This window comes from Protopterus annectens, chromosome 8.part0, assembly GCF_019279795.1.
Source record: "Protopterus annectens isolate FY-2018-M chromosome 8.part0, PAN1.0, whole genome shotgun sequence".
Taxonomy (NCBI): Eukaryota; Metazoa; Chordata; order Ceratodontiformes; family Protopteridae; genus Protopterus; species Protopterus annectens.
Genome location: NC_056741.1, coordinates 1405066580 through 1405085846, shown reverse-complemented (window position 1 = coordinate 1405085846; position 19267 = coordinate 1405066580). Strand labels below are relative to the sequence as shown.

Here is a 19267-nt window from a genome sequence, read left to right as displayed (position 1 = left end):
CAGTAGTTTTGTAGGGAAATGTTAAAGGAAGTTATCTAGCATGATCAGTAATAAACCATCAGACTTCAGTGATGGGTGTTTCTGTCAAGATTGCAATTCCTTTGGTAAGGATATTTAGTAGCAAATGTGGGTTGCTGCGGTGGTGCAGCGGTTACTGTTGTCGCCTCACAGCAAGAAGTTCTCTGGTTCAATCCTCGACTGGGGTGCCTTCTGTGCAGAGTCTGCATGTCCTCGCTGTGGTCGAATGGGTTTCCTCCGGGTGCTCCGGTTTTCTCTGACATCCCAAAGACATGCTGTAGGTGGATTGGACACTCTAAATTGGCCCTAAATGTGAGTGCATGCTTGTGTGTGCCTTCTGTGGAAGGTTGGGCACCGGGCTGACAACTCAACACCGTAAAACTCCACTGCCAATCATAAGCGGACAGGTGATCTGCTGTGGTGACCCCTGACCGGTAAATGTCGAAAGAAGAAGAATTTATTAGCAAGTGTGTGAGCATTTAGGTCATGGTCAAAGACCTATTTGTTTCATTGGTGTTAAGTGTACAGTATGTGTATGTATTCACAACCATTTCAAAGTAGCTGTGGCATTTGCTTCTTCTGGACGTTAAAGCCAAAGTGATGTTGTAAAGTACAGGCCTGAGAGGAAGCCATTACCAAAAAACAAGATAAACAGAATTGCTATTCTGTAGGTCTTTCAGTAGCAGCAGCTTCTATTTTCATCATGTTGGTGATTGAGAAGGTTCTGTATGCATAGCTGTATTTTTATCGTATATCCCGCCACCACTTGGGCCACTCTCAGTCTAGTTTTAGATTGAGAGAGAGGAGAGCACTGAGACTTCCCACATATAAGAGTTCTTATTACCTCATTGTGAAAGAGCAATAATTAAAATTGATCTTGGTTCTTGATCATACTGTATTAATTACATGCCTTTGCTTCCCACTGTGGTTTGACCATGATAGTACTCTGTTTGCCTCACAGCTCCTGGTTCACATTTAATGATAAGTTTTCATTATAAAGTCTTTCTTGAGCTAAACACTGATATGCATGGTGTTGCAGAGCTCGGTCTTTTTTTTTTTTACTTTGCGTATGCTGCAAATATTAAAATTAATTGCACAGATGATGTGTATGCTCTCAGTACTGTACTGTGCTGATCAGCTGGCACCAGTCTTCACAGACATTTTCAGTACATCTCTCAGCCAGGAAAAAGTGCCCAAATGCTTCAAGACCACCGACATTATCCCTCTGCCCAAGAAACTATCTCCAGCATCATTAAATGATTATCGGCCAATTGCACTTACCTCAGTAGTGATGAAATGTTTTGAAAAAATGGTCAAGGATCACATAACATCCTGTCTACCTGCTACATTTGATCCTTTTCAATTTGCATACAGGCCAAATCGTTCTACTGCGGATGCCATAGCCTTAACGTTTCATCACACCTTGGACCACCTGGAAAATAAAGACTGTTATGTACGCATGCTGTTCATAGACTTCAGCTCTGCCTTCAGTACAGTAATTCCACAACAACTGCTATCTAAGCTGAGTAATCTAGGCATAGAAAACAAAATATGCAACTGGATCCTCGACTTCCTGACTGAAAGACCACATATAGTTCGAGGTGGAAAACATCATTCAAACAGCATCACTCTAAACACCGGGGTCCCACAAGGTTGTGTACTCAGTCCACTTCTTTTCACAGTTCTAACATATGACTGCACAGCTAAGCATCATTCAAACAGAATCATCATATTTGTAGATGACACCACAGTAATTGGCCTTATCAAGAAGAAAGATGAGGGAGCCTACAGGGAGGAGGTGACCTAACTCGTTCATTGGTGCACTGACAACAACTTAGCACTAAATGTTGGGAAAACCAAGGAAATCATCATCGATTTTAGGAAGGTAAATAAGCCATACACCCCTATCCTCATCAATGGTGCCACAGTGGAGAGAATTAATAGCACCAAATTCCTAGGGATACATATCTCGTAAGACCTCAGTTGGGCCACAAACACTTCCTACCTTATAAAGAGCGCCCAACAACGTCTCCACTTTTTAGGAGACTTCGTAGAGCTAACCTCCCCCACAGGTCCTACTTACCCTCTACAGAGCCACAGTTGAGAGCGCACTGACAAACAACATCATTGTCTGGTATAGAAATTGCTCTCAAGCCCATCGGAAGGCACTGGATAAGATCATTAAACAATCCACAAAATCACTGGCTCCAGCCTTCAGTCCCTACAGGAGATATATTCAAACAGATGCTATGGCAGAGTCCAAAAACTACTGAGGGATATACATCATCCGGCCTGTGGACTGTTCAAACTCCTGCCAACAAGGAAGCGCTACAGAAGCATTAGATGCAGGACATCCAGATTCCATAACAGCTTCTTCCCATATGCTATCAGACTGCTGAACAACAAACCCATAGTCTAACCTGCTAAATGGGTAAACAAACATTATTTATGTGCAGTATGTCATTATCTACATAGCTCACTTTACACTTTTGTTGTGTTTATTTTTAATGTCTTATTTTTGATTTCTATTTCAGTATTTTTAAATGATTAATCTTCCTTCTGTAAACTATAATTCTTATGGTACGAGCCCGAGTATCGAAATTTCGTGCAGTGATACGCACTTTTTCCTCTGTGTTGATCTGTATGACAATAAAATTTACTTTGACTTTGACTGTGCTAATGGCATTTGTCAGTACTTCTCCTTTTCTTAGGAGAAAGTTTTCATTCTTGCTACCTTGGAAACTGGATAGATTCTTTCCTTCACGGGTTGAATGGTAGCTGACTGTAGGTTACCCAGGGAAGACTAAGGCAGTACTGTGCATATCACTTTTGTAAGTTTCAGATTCCATTCCTTTCTCCCTTTATATTTTTTTTGGGTAGAGTAGATTGGCATTTGTACCTCATGTGTAAGGGCTGGTTGTGATTCCTTCAGCTTGACATTCAAGGGCCTGTTCTCAATTGTTGGAACATTGTCTTAATTTTATTTTGCAAGTGTTGCATGGATTGAATGCCTAATACCAAATGGTATTTTGCTGTCATGCATTTGTTTTAACTGTTGTACGCACTTTACTTTGGGCTTTTGAGGGTGACATAGCATGACTACAGTGGGTTCAAAGTTCAGGATTCTTCTGGTACTCTCTCTATCAGTAATTTTACACCTGTGTTATAGGATAAACACTGCCTGCCGCTCATAGCCAAGTTGATTGTTAAGATCCTGACCTTACCCTATCAAGACACCCACACCTCCAGGTTAGTAGCAACACATGAAGCATCAGATACCATACAGGTGCAACTAACCATAGGCAAAACTGCTATACAACTGGTAGCATGTTACAGACCACCCTCCCAATCTCAGGAACCCCACTCAGCCTTCCTAAAGACATTAGAGGATATGAATGTATCACAAAATACCATCATACTGGGAGACTTCAACTACCCAAACATAGATTGGGTACATTATTCTAGCCCTAACACCCTAGCCCAAAGGTTCCTGGAATTCATAAATTCAAATGCACTGGAACAACTAGTCACCTCTCCCACTAGGGGAGATAATATACTAGACCTGATCATCACAAACATGGGGACAAAATGCTCCACACCGGAGGTATACCCCTCACTAGTGAGATTTGACCACAAACTAATCACCCTGGATAATACATATCCCACCTCCACCCCCAGCACAAATGACCACAGTGAAAAACTTCTCAAAAGCAGACTTCACTCTTCTTAAGACTGAGATGGTATCCTTTAAGCCCACTGGGCCAGTGGATACCACATCCACAATGCCGAATCCTTCACAAATGCTTTCTATGGACATCTCCAAGAATGCATGGATCATGCAATCCCGAATAAATCCAAGTCCCTCTCCACCAAAGGTAAGCGTCCTGTCTGGTGGACCTCAGCCATTAACAAATTGTATAACAAAAGAAGGAAGCTACTGCACATCAGAGCAAAATCCCATAAAGGGAAGACATCTCTGATCAACATTAGCAGAAAACTACATTCTCTCATAAAAACATCCAAGGCCAACTTTGAGAGAAAAATCGCTAAGGACACTAAAGATAATCACAAAGCCTTCTTCAGCTATGTTAGAAACCTGGGCGGAAACCCTCAGATATGCTCAGAGTTAGTTCACAACAACAAAAAATACACTGAACCCACAGATATTGCCAACATTCTGGCCAACAGGTTCAGTGCAAATTTCTCCCTCACCCCCAAAAGAAGAAATACTTATCCCAGCTGAATGTAATCTCCCTGTCATCTCAGATGTCCAAGTGAGAACCTGCCCTCAACAAAGCTAAAAACACAGCATCAATGGGACCTGACGGTATCCCAGGTTGCGTGCTACGTGAACTCCAAGAGGAGCTAAACCCGCACATAAAAATGCTATTTAACCTTAGCCTTACTACAGGATATGTACCTGAACACTGGCGTACAGCAACAGTGGTCCCACTCCACAAAAGGGGTACCTCTACAGACCCTGGGAACTACCGCCCCATAAGCTTAACCAGCCTGGTCTGCAAAGCTATGGAAAGAATCATTATGGAACTCATAAACAGAGACATAGGGGACCTACAGACACTTGACCCCACCCAGTTCGGCTTTGTAAAAGGCAGATCCTGCCTTTTAAACCTGGTTGACTTTTTTGAAACAGTCACTAGAGCCATTGATGAGGGCAAGCAGTCCATACAGCCTACCTGGACTTGGCTAAGGCCTTCAACACAATACCCCACTCAGGTATCATAGATAAGCTCAACAGCTTAAACGTAAACCCTTATGTCACTAGATGGGTTGCAAACTGGCTAAAGGACAGAACCCATAAAGTTAAAATCGCTGGAGCAATGTCAGACTCAAAGCCAGTCACAAGTGGTGTCCCACAGGGATCTGTCCTGGGACCCCTTTTTCTCGGCATTTACTTCAGATGTTAAAGCAAACATGGGAGGGCTGTGGCTGACAAAGTTCGCAGATGACTGCAAACTAGGCGCCATAGTCGATACTCCAGCGGACACATACATCCTACAAAAAGGCCTCACAGAAATGGACAACTGGTGCCGGAGTCACGGCCTTAAACTAAATGCCAAAAAATGTATAGTCATCCCCTTTGGGAAAAACAAAGTACCCACAAATTATCACATAGACAGCAACCCACTGAGTATGGAAAAAGTAATCAGAGACCTAGGGACCCAAGTCGAAAGCGACCTCTCATTTGACACCCACGTTGCCAAAGTGGTTAGAAAAACATTCTACCTTGCACACCTCATCATGAAGGGATTCACATCCAGATCCAAGGATGTCATTGTACCCCTATACTCCTCCCTCATCAGACCCATGATTGAGTACAATGCCCCATTTGGTATGTACCTCACCTGGCATTTGCAACAGCTGGAGAGACCACAAAAGTACCTCACCAAGAGGATCAAGGGTCTCCAACATATGTCTTATTCTGCCAGACTAAAGAAACTTCAGCTCTATTCAGTAGCATACTGCCTGCTCAGAGGTGATCTCTGCCTGACGTACAAGGCCATGTCCAATCAGGATCTGATGGACATGCTCCATCTCAAAAAATCCAAATCCATCAGGACCACGAGAGCTAAAGACTTAAACCTCAGCACAAGTATGAATAGGACATGCTGGAGGGATAGATTCATAACCCAGAGGCTTCCCATGCTTTGGAACAAGATACCAGTTCATATTAGGCAGAGCCACTCACTGACTCTCTTCAAGAGAAATCTTGATGAGTGGATGGGAGATCATAAGTTTACCCCAGGGGTCACATCTGTGTCACTGCTAGACAGGGGCACAGTAAACTAATTCTATTATATAAGGGGACCTTCATTGTCACTACTAGACAGAGGCACAGTATTCTAAATGTATTCTGTACATTTTTGTACCATTTCATGGGGTGGCAAAAGCCACATCACTATGGCTAGGCTTACAAATGCCCCAGGGCAGATAGCCTAGTACTAAACTATGAAACTATGAAACTAAGAGCTACACAGTCTGGGTCCTTTTTACTTGAAACTTATTTTGCCTTACTTCCCAGCATGACCTGTCAGATTATCATGTGACAGGTAACGGGTTGTCCACATGACCTCTCCAGAGTCCTCAGGTAAGCATTCTATTCTGTAGATCTTGCCTCTCACTGGTCTTGTTAAATGGACTACTTTCCTTGATTAAGGTGTGCAGTTCTGAGACCATGTTTCGTACATCCCTAAAGTATATTGTTTTAGGTGAATCTACTTAAATTATTTATGAGAGTAAAAGCATTTAGTTATGTTTTTTTTAATTATGATTTTTACAGTGTTAAGTTTGCTGAGTTTTTAATTATCAACAGGCTGTTAGTGCTTAGGTTTAGGTACCTTAATATCTGGAAATTAACTATGACACTATGTTCACAGTTTGAGCATTACTTTTGTTTATTGCAGATTTGTGTCCATACCTAACATTGTATTTGTTTTTCTTTAGGTCTTCTACCAGTAGAGCAGGGCAAGTTTGGGCACCTGAAGGATCTACAGCTTTTAAATGCCTTATCTCAGCAAGGTTCTGTGCAGCTTTGTTGAGTAATATCTCTGACTGTGATGAAACGTTCAACTACTGGGAACCAGTAAGTACTTAGAGCGCCTTTTACTATTATATTAGAGGGTTTAGTGTGGTTCACTTTATAATTCTGACATTTGTGTCTGTACAGCAGGAAGTGTCTACTTTTTGACAGCATCACAAGCATTTAGATCTCGTACTAATTAAGTTTTTGGACCATCTTTACTCAAAAGGATTTTGTTTCAAAGGTTTTTCTTCCCCATATTTAATGATGCTCTTTTTGAATATTTAAAATTCTCTGTTTTGTTGAAATTTTTTATAAAACATTATAGATAATGCTTGCCATTTTTAGAGGCTAACTTCCATTTGATTATGGGGCTGGGCATTTGCCTTGAGGTACTGGAGAGCTGGGAAGCAGCAGGGCTGGCTGGGTGGCTAGGCTTGAGTGGCTGCTTTATGATCCTGTTTTTTGGATGGAGGGCGTGGGATCTCTAAGCACAATTTTGCTGTATAGCGGAGGCTGGGAGAGCATCATTAGTGTCACATATGCATGTGTCCACAGAGGAGGGAGATCAGATGTCAGTGTTTTATGGGCTGGTGTACCCATGGGTGTGTGACATTGCATGTCCCTACCATCAGGGAAGTATAGGGCATATAAAATAAAATTCTGCAGTTAGTAGTAGATGAGGCTAAGTCAGGATACCTTGATTTCCTCTTCTGCCTCCACACCATGAAGATGGTTTGAGCACTCCATCAACTTTGTCACAGTACAGGCAGGTTACACTGATTGGTCTAGAGAAGTTGTTAGGGAAGAAGAGTCTCTGACCACCTGCAGACGGTCATCCTGGCCAAAGATGACAAAAATCTATCAAAATATATATTTGGCAGTGTTGTAACAGTATATTAAGTGCTTGAAAAGGTGGGCAAGAAATGTTACATTTGTCAGCTTAAAGGTGTATATGGCTAGGCATTTTATGGTGCCCCTGATCACTTACCTAGTATGTACCCATGTTCAAATGATTTGCTTATTGATAGAAATTGATGTGGATAGTTACTAATGTCCATTGACCAGAAGGAATCTTAAGAGTCAACACAGATTTGGCTAACACAAATATAGCTGCCAGAGATTGATCTTTATCATGAGATGCTGTGAATTCAATTTTATGGATCCATAATGAAAGCATGAGACCAGTAATTGCAAGTTTTGCAGTTGTGAAATAGTGTGCAGTTGGAGAAAGAATTACAGCATCTTGAAAGTCATTATAATGCAGTTAAAGCATTTTTTGCTCCCTGTAGCCTCACTAAGCTTGAATGCTGTGCCTCTCACAGCCCTGGTAATTTGTATGTAGTGCATGGGGCATCAAGATTACACTCCAATACACCAGCTTCCATTGTATGAGACCTAATACTAACAGTGTTTATGGGGATAATTTAAAAAAAATGTTCATCATAAATCACTGCTGCAGTAGCCTTAGCTTTATGGGTTATATCTTGATAGGGATATGGTTTACCTTTAAAACCACGAATTGCGTTGGTTCGAGTGCTCATATGAGAGACTCGAAACCACAAAACTAACAATGTCGACAAACCTACACCCCCCAACTATATGCAAAAATATCCCAAACAACAAACTAAAACAATGAGTGAGGAGGTCACTGAAAAACCAATCCGTAAAAGCAAAATGAAAACTCCAGCAAAGCTCGAACTTCCACTGAGTGACCTCCCAAACCTCTTGTATCAGAGGTACATGATTGTTTTTTCAGTGACCTTCTCACTCATTGTTTTAGTTTGTTGTTTGGGATATTTTTGCAGTGACCCTTATGATAATGGACATCAGCTGGGTATAACAGCCCTGTGTTTCTAATGCGTAGTCAAACACTCTGCTTGTGCTGTGCTAACGAGGTCATAACAAGGCCGAAATATGCATATCCACAGCTAGTGGGGTTTGGCTTTATTGGCCAGAAATTGTCCATTAAAATGACGAAACAAGTCATGGGCATTCAGAATTACCATTTAGCTGAAACACGTGATGTTCATAAGGATCATTTACATATATCCCATGTGCCTCTGATACAAGAGGTTTGGGTGGTCACTCAGTGGAAGTTCTAGCTTTTCTCGAGTTTTCGTTTTGTTTTTACTGATTCCTTCTTTAGCAAGGAAAATTAAACAAACCACAAAACCACTATCAGTGAAGCAAATCTGTTTATCCAACCTGACCCTCTGACATGAGGTTCAGGATGAACAAGCAAATTAAAAATGAATCAGGATAGTGTAAGAGACCCTTTGAACCCAGCCGATTCCAATCCCAGATAAATGGGGAGGGTTACATCAGGAGGGGCATTTGGTGCAAAACTTTTGCCAAATGACATATACAGACAGTACAGATTTCCATACCAGATAGGACGAGGCCTGGGTTAACAACGACTGCCACCAGTATTGTTAGCCACCAGGGTGTTGGTGGAAATTGGGCTACTGTTGGCAGAAGGAGAAGAAAAGGCCAAAGGCAGGAAGAGATTAGGAAGGTTAGGAGTATGGTAATGAGGGTAGGAACTTTGAATGTTGGCAGTATGACTGGTATAAGGAGAGAGAGCTAGCTGATATGATGGAGAGAAAGGAAAGTTGAGATATTGTAATTACAAGAGACCAGATGGAAGGGGAGTAAGGCTAGCTGTATCGGAGGCAGGTTCAAATTGTTCTATCATGGTGTGGATGGGAGGAGAAATGGGGTAGGGGTTATCCTGAAGTAACCATATGCCAAGAGTGTTTTGGAGGTGAAAAGTGTGTCAGATAGAGTGATATTTATGAAACTGGAAATTGATGGTGTAATGATGAATGGTGTTAGTGCATATGTTCCACAAGTTGGGTATGCGATGGATGAGAAAGAAAAATTTTGGAGTGAGTTGGATGAAGTGGTGCTGAGTGTACCCAAGTGTGAGAGAGTGGTGATTGGAGCGGATTTCAGTGAGCATGTTTGTGAAGGGAACAGAGGGAATGAGGAAGTGATGGTTGGGTATGGTGTTAAGGAGAGGAATGCAGAAGGGCAGATGGTAGTGGATTTTGTGAAAAAGATGGACATGGCTGTGGTGAATGCGTATTTTTAAGAAGAGGGTGGAGCACAGGGTGACGTACAAGAGCGAAAGAAAATCCACATAGGTGGATTATATTCTGTGTAGGAGGGCCAGTCTGAAGGAGATCGGAGACTGTAAAGTGGTGACAGGGGAAAGTGTAGTTAGGCAGCATAGGATGGTGGTCTGTAGGATGACATTGGTGATCAAGAGGAGGAGTGTGAGGCAGTGCCAAGGATCAAATGGTGGAAGTTGAAAAAGGGTGATTGTGAGGTGGAGTTCAAGGATTAGTTAAGATAGGCACTGGTTGGCAGTGAAGAGTTAGCAAATAGCTGGATAACTACAGCAGAGCTGGTAAGGGAGACTGCTAAAAAGGTGTTTAGTGTGACATCTGGACAGAAGAAGGACGACAAGGAGACCTGGTGGTGGAACGAGGAAGTACAGGAGAGTATACAGAGAAGGAGGTTAGTGAAGAAGTGGGATTGTCAGAGAGATGAAGAAAGTAGACAGGAGTATAAGGAGGTGAGACGTATGGCGAGTTGTATGAAAGGTTGGACACTAAGGAGGGAGGAAAGGGCCTGTCCCGATTGGCTAGGCAGAGAGACTGAGCTGGGAAAGATGTGCAGCAGGTAAGGGTGATAAAAGATAATGAAGGAAAAGTACTGATAAGCGAGGAGAGTGTGTTGAGCAAATGGAAAGATTACTTTGAGGGGCTGATTAATGAAGAGAATGAGAGATAAAGAAGGTTGGATGATGTGGGGATAGTGAATCAAGAAGTGCAACAAATTAGCAAGGAGGAAGTAAGGACAGCTATGAAGAAGATGAAGAATGGAAAGGCTGTTGGTCCAGATGACATACCTGTGGAAGCATGGAGGTGTTTAGAAGAGATGGCAGTGGAGTTTTTAGCCAGATTGTTTAATGAAATCTTGGTAAATTAGAGAATGCCTGAGGAGTGGCGAAGTGTTTTGGTACCAATTTTTAAGAATAAGGGTGATGTACATAGTTGTAGTAACTACAGAGGGATAAAATTGATCAGTAACAGCATGAAGTTATGGGAAAGAGTAGTGGAAGCTTGGTTAGGAAGGGAGGTGATGATTAGTGAACAGCAGTATGGTTTCATGCTGGGAAAGAGCAATACAGATGCAATGTTTGCTCTGTGAGTGTTGATGGAGAAGTATAGAGAAGGTCAGAAGGAGTTGCATTGTGTCTTTGTGAACTTAGTGAAAGCATAAGGGTGCCTAATGAGGAGTTATGGTATCGTATGAGGAAGTCGGAAGTGACAGAGCAGTATGTAAGAGTGGTTGGTACAGGATATGTATGAGGGTAGTATGACAGTGGCGAGGCCTGCGGTAGGAGTGATGGATGCATGTAAGGTGGAGGTGGGATTACAGCAAGGATCAGCTCTGAGCCCTTTCGTATTTGAAGTGGTGATGGACTGGTTGACAGACTAGATCAGACAGGAGTCCCCGTGGACTATGATGTTTGCGGGTGACATTGTGATCTGTAGTGAGAGTAGGGAACAGGTCGAGGAGACTTTGGAGTGTTGGAGATGTACTCTAAAGAGGAGAGGAATGAAGGTCAGGACTAAGGCAGAATATATGTGTGTGAATGAGAGGGAAGACAGAGGAATGGTGAGGATGCAGGCAGCAGAGTTGGTGAAGGTGGATGAGTTTAAATACTTGGGATCAGCAGTTCAGAGTAATGGTGAGTGAGGAAGAGAGTTGAAGAGAGTACAGGCAGAGTGGAGTGGGTGGAGAAGAATGTCAGGAATGATTTGTGACAGACTGCTACCAGTAAGAGTGAAAGGGAAGGTATACAGGAGGGTAGTAAGACCGACCAGCTATGTTATATGGGTTGGAGATGGTGGTATTGACAAAAAAGCAGGAGTCTGAGATAGACGTGGCAGAGTTAAGAATGTTAAGATTTGAATTGGGTGTGGCAAAGATGGACAGGATTAGGAATCGGTATATTAGAGGTTCAGCTCAGGTTGGACGGTTTGGAGACAAAGCCAGAGAGGCAAGATTGCATTGCTTTGGACATGTGCTGAGGAGGGATGATGGGTATATTGGGAAAAGGATGCCAAGGATGGAGTGGCCAGGTAAGAGGAAAAGAAGAAGGCCTAAAATATGGTTTATTGATGCAATGAGAGAGGACATGCAGGTGGTTGGTGTGACAGAGCAAGATGCAGAGGACAGGAAGAAATGGAAGCAGATGATCCGTGGTGGCAGCCCTTAACGGGAACAGCCAAAAGAAGAGAAAAGTGTAAGAGACCCTTTGGTAGGATTGATAACTTTGAAGCCCTTATGGTATAAATCTTCTTTCCAATGAGAATAAGACAAACATTCTTTGTTTTTCTAAAAGACTTTATTTGATGGATAAGTGCTTTTGTCAGAATAAATGACTTTTTCAAATCCAGAGTCTTACACAACTGATGCTAAATTGTTCACTTAATATAGTTGAACAGTTGGTGGTAGGAGCCTACTAGTGAATGGCCCAAGTCTTCTATGATTGATCTTACAGATGTAAGAGATATGGTAGGATTAACTCCATTCCATCTGTCCACAACCCCTTTTCTCATTTTTTCACATGGAGTTGGGCTGTCACTTCAACAGTGACAGTCATCTAGAGCCAAGGTTTGCACCGCCAGGTGGCAAGTCCTGCCATGATAGTTCTTCCACACCACATTTGCACACACAGTCACACCGTTGGCAAATTTAGTGTGTCCATTCCACCTACTTGCATGTCTTTGGCATGTGGGACGAAACTGGAGCACCCAGAGGAAACCCAGGCGAACATAGAGGGGACATGTAGACTGCACACAGAAGGCACTCCATTGAACTAGGGGAACCTCTTGCTGTGAGGCGACAGAGCTTTCCACTGTGCTACTGTGCTCGCTCCTTATGAGCCTACTTGCTCATTAGGACTAATTGGATACCTCTTTAAAGAAGCCGACATTTATAAACCTTTCTTTCCGTTAACTTATTAACACCTATGTGGTGTGTAATGTCACAGGCCTTTATAAACCTTTCTTACCCTTAACTTATTAACACCTATGTGGTGTGGAATGTCACATCTCTAGCAGCCTGTGCACATCTTGCATTTCAGAACATTTTTTTGAAAAAATAAACCTCAGAAGCATAAGATAAACGTAAATATTTTGTGAACAAAAAATTGTACAAATGGTGATCATCAGTTTGAAGTATTCTTTACAGTTACAATAGTTGGTGATTCATAGACTTTTCCATAAATATTGTAATGTAATGTACACAAAACCAAAGTATATTTTTGTAAATTCACAAATTTTATATCTTAAAAACCATACAGCCTAGACATATATTTGAAGAACATTTTTGTCATCCAGACATAAACTTTAACATAACAAGAATTTCTACTGTAAGTACATGTTTTTTGAGATATTTACAGAAATATTAAAACATATGCCTTATCGTAAAGTTAGCAAAACAAATAATACTGGATATCTCTCAACATGTACAACTTACAGAGCAAACATCAAAGACAGTTTTCTTCAACAACATCTAACGTTTTATTTAGTGTCATGCAATGGTTTGTAAGTCACTCAGTTTTTTAAGTATTAAGTACATATGGAATGTTATAGCAGTAACCCACGCCTGGGTGTGAGTAATGCTGGATTTACCCACGGTTGGCGTGGTTTGGTCACGAGGGCGAAGCCCGAGGGACCAAACAAAGCCAACCGTGGGTAAATACAGCATTACCCACACCCAGAAGTGGGTTATTGTTATTATACAATGACATTATTTAAGAAAAAAAATAATTACTTTTCTTAAATAATGGCATTGTATAATGCCTCCTTGCTGCCCTTCCGCAGCTGTCTGGTATTCTGTGGCAGTTCTGATGTACTGCGCATGCTTACGCCTACGCAGTACATCAAAGCTGTGGGCAAAAGCAACGGAGAAAGCAAGATCTCCGTTGCTTTTTACTGTTTCACTATGTTAAACCCATTTAACATAGCGAGACAGTTTTGAAAAAAGCAACGGAGAAAGCAAGATCTCCGTTGCTTTTTACAAACTGTTTTGCTATGTTAAATGGGTTTAACATGAGACTTTAAAATAAGCAACGGCGATCTCCGTTGCTTATTTTAAAGCTGTCTCGCTATGTTAAACCCATTTAACATAGTGAGACAGGTTTAAAAAAAAAAGCAACGGAGAAAGCAAGATCTCCGTTGCTTTTTACACACTGTGTCGCTATGTTAAAGGAGTTTAACATAGCGAGACAGCTTTAAAAAAAGTAACGGAGATCTCCATTGCTTTTTTTAAACCTGTCTCACTATGTTAAACTCCTTTAACATAGCGAGACAGTGTTTTAAAAAAGACTTATACTAATGGAAAAATTCTGGGCGACCAGACCTTTTTCCATTAGTATAAGTCAATTTACAACGTGCACGCTGGCCAATCAGCGTGCACGTTGTGGAATATTAATGGGGGGGTCATGGTATAATTGCTTATTTTCATAATTACTAGCAAATAACTAGCAATATTTTCAGTATAAGGTGATGTAAACCAACATTTTCAGTGAATTGTCCTGTTTCCCACATTTGGTGTTTCATGCCATACATTTCAATAACATATAGGTCTCTCAGTTATGAAAACATGAACTTAAATTTGAAAATATGAATAAGAAGTGACAAAGATAAATTTCTTCACTGCTGGACATCCTAGACTAACGCTCTTAGTGTCATTTTGCTAATAGCTCATTGCCCTTTCTAATACTAAGTATTATTAGTTGGTAAGTCACTTAGTTAAAGAAGCCAAACCAAAAAAAGTTCTGGACGCCACAAGGCAGTATGGGTGTGAACTGGAAGTATACAGAAGAGGTGTTTTAAGTTTCATTGAATTAACACATCATTTACAGTTGTGTTTATGCTTTCAGAACATTGTTTTGGGCCAAGAATTCGGTTACAAGTGCGTTTACATTTTTTTTTATGCAAATGTTCAGCCACTGATTTAAATGTTTTTTAAGCAGTTTTGCACGTTTACATAAATATTTCGTTGTTGTGATTGCCTGGTTTCAGAAGATGCTTACTGGAAGAGTTCAAATTAAGACCACTGAAAATTTTTGAAATGCGCCCTTTTAATCTGGTTTATGTTCTCTTGCATTCCATAGGGTACCTCATTGTGTGTGTTTACCAGGATTAAGCTTCCTGAGAGCCATCAAAGCCTATAATTGAATTATTAAATGTGAAACGAACAATAAAAAATGCTTGCTAAGCATTATTGGTGCAAGTGTCATCTCCATATACATACAAACTACCGTTTTTCAGTGTAAAAAATGGTAGTGAAAAAAGTGAAAGCATTGAAAACCAGCTGAACATTAGGAACAATTAAAATGCAAGACAGTACAAAATCCAGTGAATCTAAGATAGTACAAAATCCAGTGAATCTAAGATAGTACAAAATCCAGTGAATCTAAGATAGTACAAAATCCAGTGAATCTAAGATGGTACAAAATCCAGTGAATCTAAGATGGTACAGAATCCAGTGAATCTGAGGCATTCATTAGTCTGATTTTGAAGAGGGTCCCAAGAATCCAGTAAGAATGGGGATTAATAAGAAAGTTTGATTTAGCTTGTGAAGTGCTAGGATGCTTTTTTTTTGAGTAGGCCAGAAGTGTTTACAGGCTTAATAATGGCAAAATGGGTAACACAGTGAAGTACCCTATGGAACACATGAGAACGTAAGTACCATTGAGAGAGAGTCTAACAGTAAGGGTTTTAATTTGAAATTATCCTTTAGTAATCAGCTTTAGAAAACAGGTGATCACAACAACCAAAAAGTCATGGAAACGTACTAATCTGAAAAAATGTTTAAAAACATTTAGTCAGTGGAACTTTTGTATATAAATGTAATAACACACTTGCAACTGAATCCTTGGCACAAAATGATCAGAAAGCATGAGCACAACTATGAATTGATGTGTTAAAGGTGGGAAAGCTTCATGAAGAACAGCTTCTGTGGAGTGGTATCTGATTAGTCCTAATTCGCAAATATGCCAGTTATGATGTATTAGTTAATCCTACCATGTCTCTTGCAACAGATAGACCAATCACAGAAGACTTTGGCTGTTCAGCAGTGGACTCCTCCAGCCATCTGTTCTGATATATATGTATGTATATATATATATATATATATATATATATATAGGCAAAAAATTTAGCAGAAAGTTGTACAAGACTCCGGATTTGAAAAAGTCACTTATTCTGATGGAAGCGATTGTCCATTAAATAGTCTTTTGGAGTAAACAAATTGTCTGATGTATTTTTTTGTTTGATTCAACATGTGGATTGTCAGATCCTGCCAGATTTGACCTCTGCACCTTATACCAAAGCCTTAGATCCGAGAGCACCGACTTCTCCCCTACCCACAATTCCCCCAGATCTCATTTGCTGCCTACCTACCTAGACGTGTGGACTGAGAGCTCCATTACCTTTCATGATAAGTGAGGCTGTTTCTTCCCTTTTTCAAATATTTTCTATAGTGATTAGGTTTTAGTTGTGCTAGGTGTTTTGTATTGGTAAAATATTAGATTAATGTGTAAGTTTTTACCTGTGTGTGTTCTTAGGACAACTATTAGATACTTGGAATTTCTTAGATTACAATACCACAATGAATCCAGTAAAGCAAAGCCCAGCTCCAGAAAGGAACTGCACCAGTCCAGTAGAAGCAGAGTAAATTTATTTAAAGCTGAATATCAGGTAAAATTAGCTTTTCATCATGGATAAAGACTTCATCAGAAAAACACTGACATACAAAAATGGTGTTTCTTTTATACCTTACCCTAAATTGCTAACAAATTAGTAAGCTAATAAGTTAATGACATGGGTACTGCTTTTAAAGGCATATTCCAATATACTCAAATATAAACCTTCCTGACTTAAATACTCACCATAAGTTATAAAACAAAAGTTAAGTACTTCAAACACACTTGTTTAGAAATATTAAACTTATGAAACATGTAAAACACTTAAAAAAAATTGAAAAACGTTTGATTTAAAAAAAATCCTTCCACATATGACAAGTGGAACTTTTGGATTAGTACTAAAATTTCGATATTTACATAAAGCATTAGTACTAAAATTTCAATATTTACATAAAAATGAGACCAAAAAATAATTATTTCTGCATGTCAGTTTTATTCTGATGAAGTCTTTGTCCATGAAGAAAAGCTAATTTTACGAGGTATTAACTTAAAATAAACTTATTTTATTTCTATTGGACTGGTGTAGTTCCTCTCTGGAGATGGGCTTTTCTTTGGTGGATTTATTGTGGTTTTGAAGTGGATTTTATTTCTTGGTGATTCTCCTGTTTATTTGGAATTTCTTAGGTTAGCTTAAAATACTTAGGATAGTTAGCTACTTTGAATAGTTTTGGATAATTTATTGTTTGAATTTGCGTAGTACATTTTTCATGTTCTATTGTAGGAAAAGTCTACAGGCTTCAAGAGGCGTTCAAATCCATCCAGACTCTGTCTGAAGACTGCCCCTACTGCCTGTCATTCTGGTAGACGGGGACATAGCGATCCTGTAAGGTTCAAGACCACTTTGCATTCGAGTTCCACATCCAATTCTGATGCGTCTCTCAGAAGTCTCCAGGGCACATTCTCTGGTAGAGGACTTGCAAGAGGAAGCATATTGACCCCTCCCTTGAGTCTGTCACCAAAGACATTGGCTTAGATGAGGGAGAAGGCTTCCAAAGATCCACCCCCAGAAGATGTCTCCTTTTGAGACATCCTCAAATTAGTGAAACAGAAGGGTATGGTTCACTGAAACTCTTCCTTCTTATAGTCTGTTTCTCTAGGCTTTTGGGTCTGGCCCTTCAGTGTCATAGATGGTCCCGCTTCCTGACACCTTAATCAACCTCAATGCCCAAAAAGCCTGGCAGGAGCCTGATGTAGGAGAGCCCGTCCTGAAGAAACTAGACAAAATTTTAGTTGCCCCCAGGGAAAAAAAACGTTAGGCAAAGGGTACCCATGTATATGCCATGGTGGTAGCAGAAGTCACAAAAAAGAAACTCTCTGAGGAAAGTTACTCTGTTTTTCCTCCAACAGGAGTTGAAGGCCTTCGGACAGACTGGGGGAAAAGTACTTGTGCTTCATCTACATTTTTTCTTTGTGTGCTGAACTATAAGGCACACCTGACATGTTTCCAGAAGGATTTGATTAAGTAGCTTTCAAATTCCCTGGCATGTAACTTAGCGTTGGGTATTCAGAAATCTGTGGTTACCTGGTTGTCTACCCTGTAGTCATCCTCAAATGTTGCCATGAGACTGCTATCCAGTGCAGCAGATGGCACAGCCTGAGCAGCCAGCACGTGTGATTTCATGCCCCCTATGATGGCTGTACTTTTTGTTTGGACCAAAAGTCAAGGAAACGTTTACTAGGAGTGAGCAGGATGGTAAGGCCTTGTCTACCATTGGCATCCAGATGTTCATCGTGTTTCACTGCTGCAGTCATTACACTTGGGTTATCCTGCCATCAGAGTCTTAGTCCGGCGTCGGTTGCTGTCGCTTCTTCCGTGACGTCAGTGCTCCAGGGGTATATAAGATGCAGCCGACGCCATTTTCTTCAGTCTTTCTTGCCGCGCGGTGCCCGAAGCAAAAGCAGTTCGCAAGTGCCGGTCGGCCGACTCCTGAGATTTTCAATTTGAATTTCAGAACCGAAGTCTTCAATAAAGCTAAGTACCCCGTTGGGGAAACTTGTTCTTGCCTCAGACCGATGTCAGTAAAAGTTAATAATTGTATTTCATGTGGGAAGCAAATACCTCATAAGGATTTTTATTCTTACTGTATTCCATGCCAAGGCCCAGACCACGACGTCACTAGTTGTCGGATTTATGCTAGATTTAACAAGCGCACTATTAAACGTCGGTTTGAGTTTGCTCGCCATTACTTTAGCTGAAGGTTCAATTATACCATGCTTTCTGAACAACCGACGACCGGAATACACAAAAAATGCAAAGACAAGGATAAGGACAGGCATCCGAGGCCCAAAACTGACGATGAAGCCTCTTCTAGGCCAGTGGCCGGTTTGCCGGTTCTCAGTGAAGCGCTTACGCAGCTCCTGACACTCGCTACCTCAGAGCCACAGGCCGCCTCCGACTCCCACATGGAGATGTCTAGGCCTCTGGAAACTCAAGGTATTGGGCCTACGGAAACTAACCCCTCAGATGGGTCCGAAGCCGCTGAGCAGGTATCAGCTTCTGAAGGTGTTTTCAGACCTTCACAGCTTGCCATCAAAACTACAGCCAAGTCTAAAACTCCATTAAAGACAAAAAAGCAAGTACAGCATTCACCTGGACAGGCCTCCATGCCTAAAAAACAGATGCTCAAAATGGCCGAAGACTTAATTACTCTGATCAGGGGTTCCCATCCCCCTCCTGATAAAAGGCCTAGGCAGGATACAGACTTTGATTCCTCTGACCAGGTTTCCATTTCTTCTGATTCCTCTTCAGACCAGGGATACTTTACCCCCCCATGAGGATTCTGATGCTGAAGAATCAATTCCTTCAGCCTCTCCTCCTGAGGATTACTCTTTTGGGGAAACTTTACATACCATGAGGGAGCATTTCCATTGGGAGTGCCAGGATTACTCAGAATCCAAGAAAAGGCTCAGAG

The 19267-nt window shown here is 41.1% G+C and overlaps 1 protein-coding gene across 2 annotated transcripts in view; it reads left to right on the top strand.

Annotated features, from left to right (window-relative positions):
* Positions 1-19267, top strand: part of ALG9 (ALG9 alpha-1,2-mannosyltransferase) — a 2405363-nt gene that overhangs the window by 162339 nt on the left and 2223757 nt on the right. For both annotated transcript variants that reach the window (XM_044080998.1, XM_044080999.1), the window contains exon 2: positions 6484-6622. In XM_044080998.1, coding sequence (XP_043936933.1) covers positions 6484-6622 — 139 coding nt within the window. The remainder of the gene's footprint in view (positions 1-6483; positions 6623-19267) is intronic.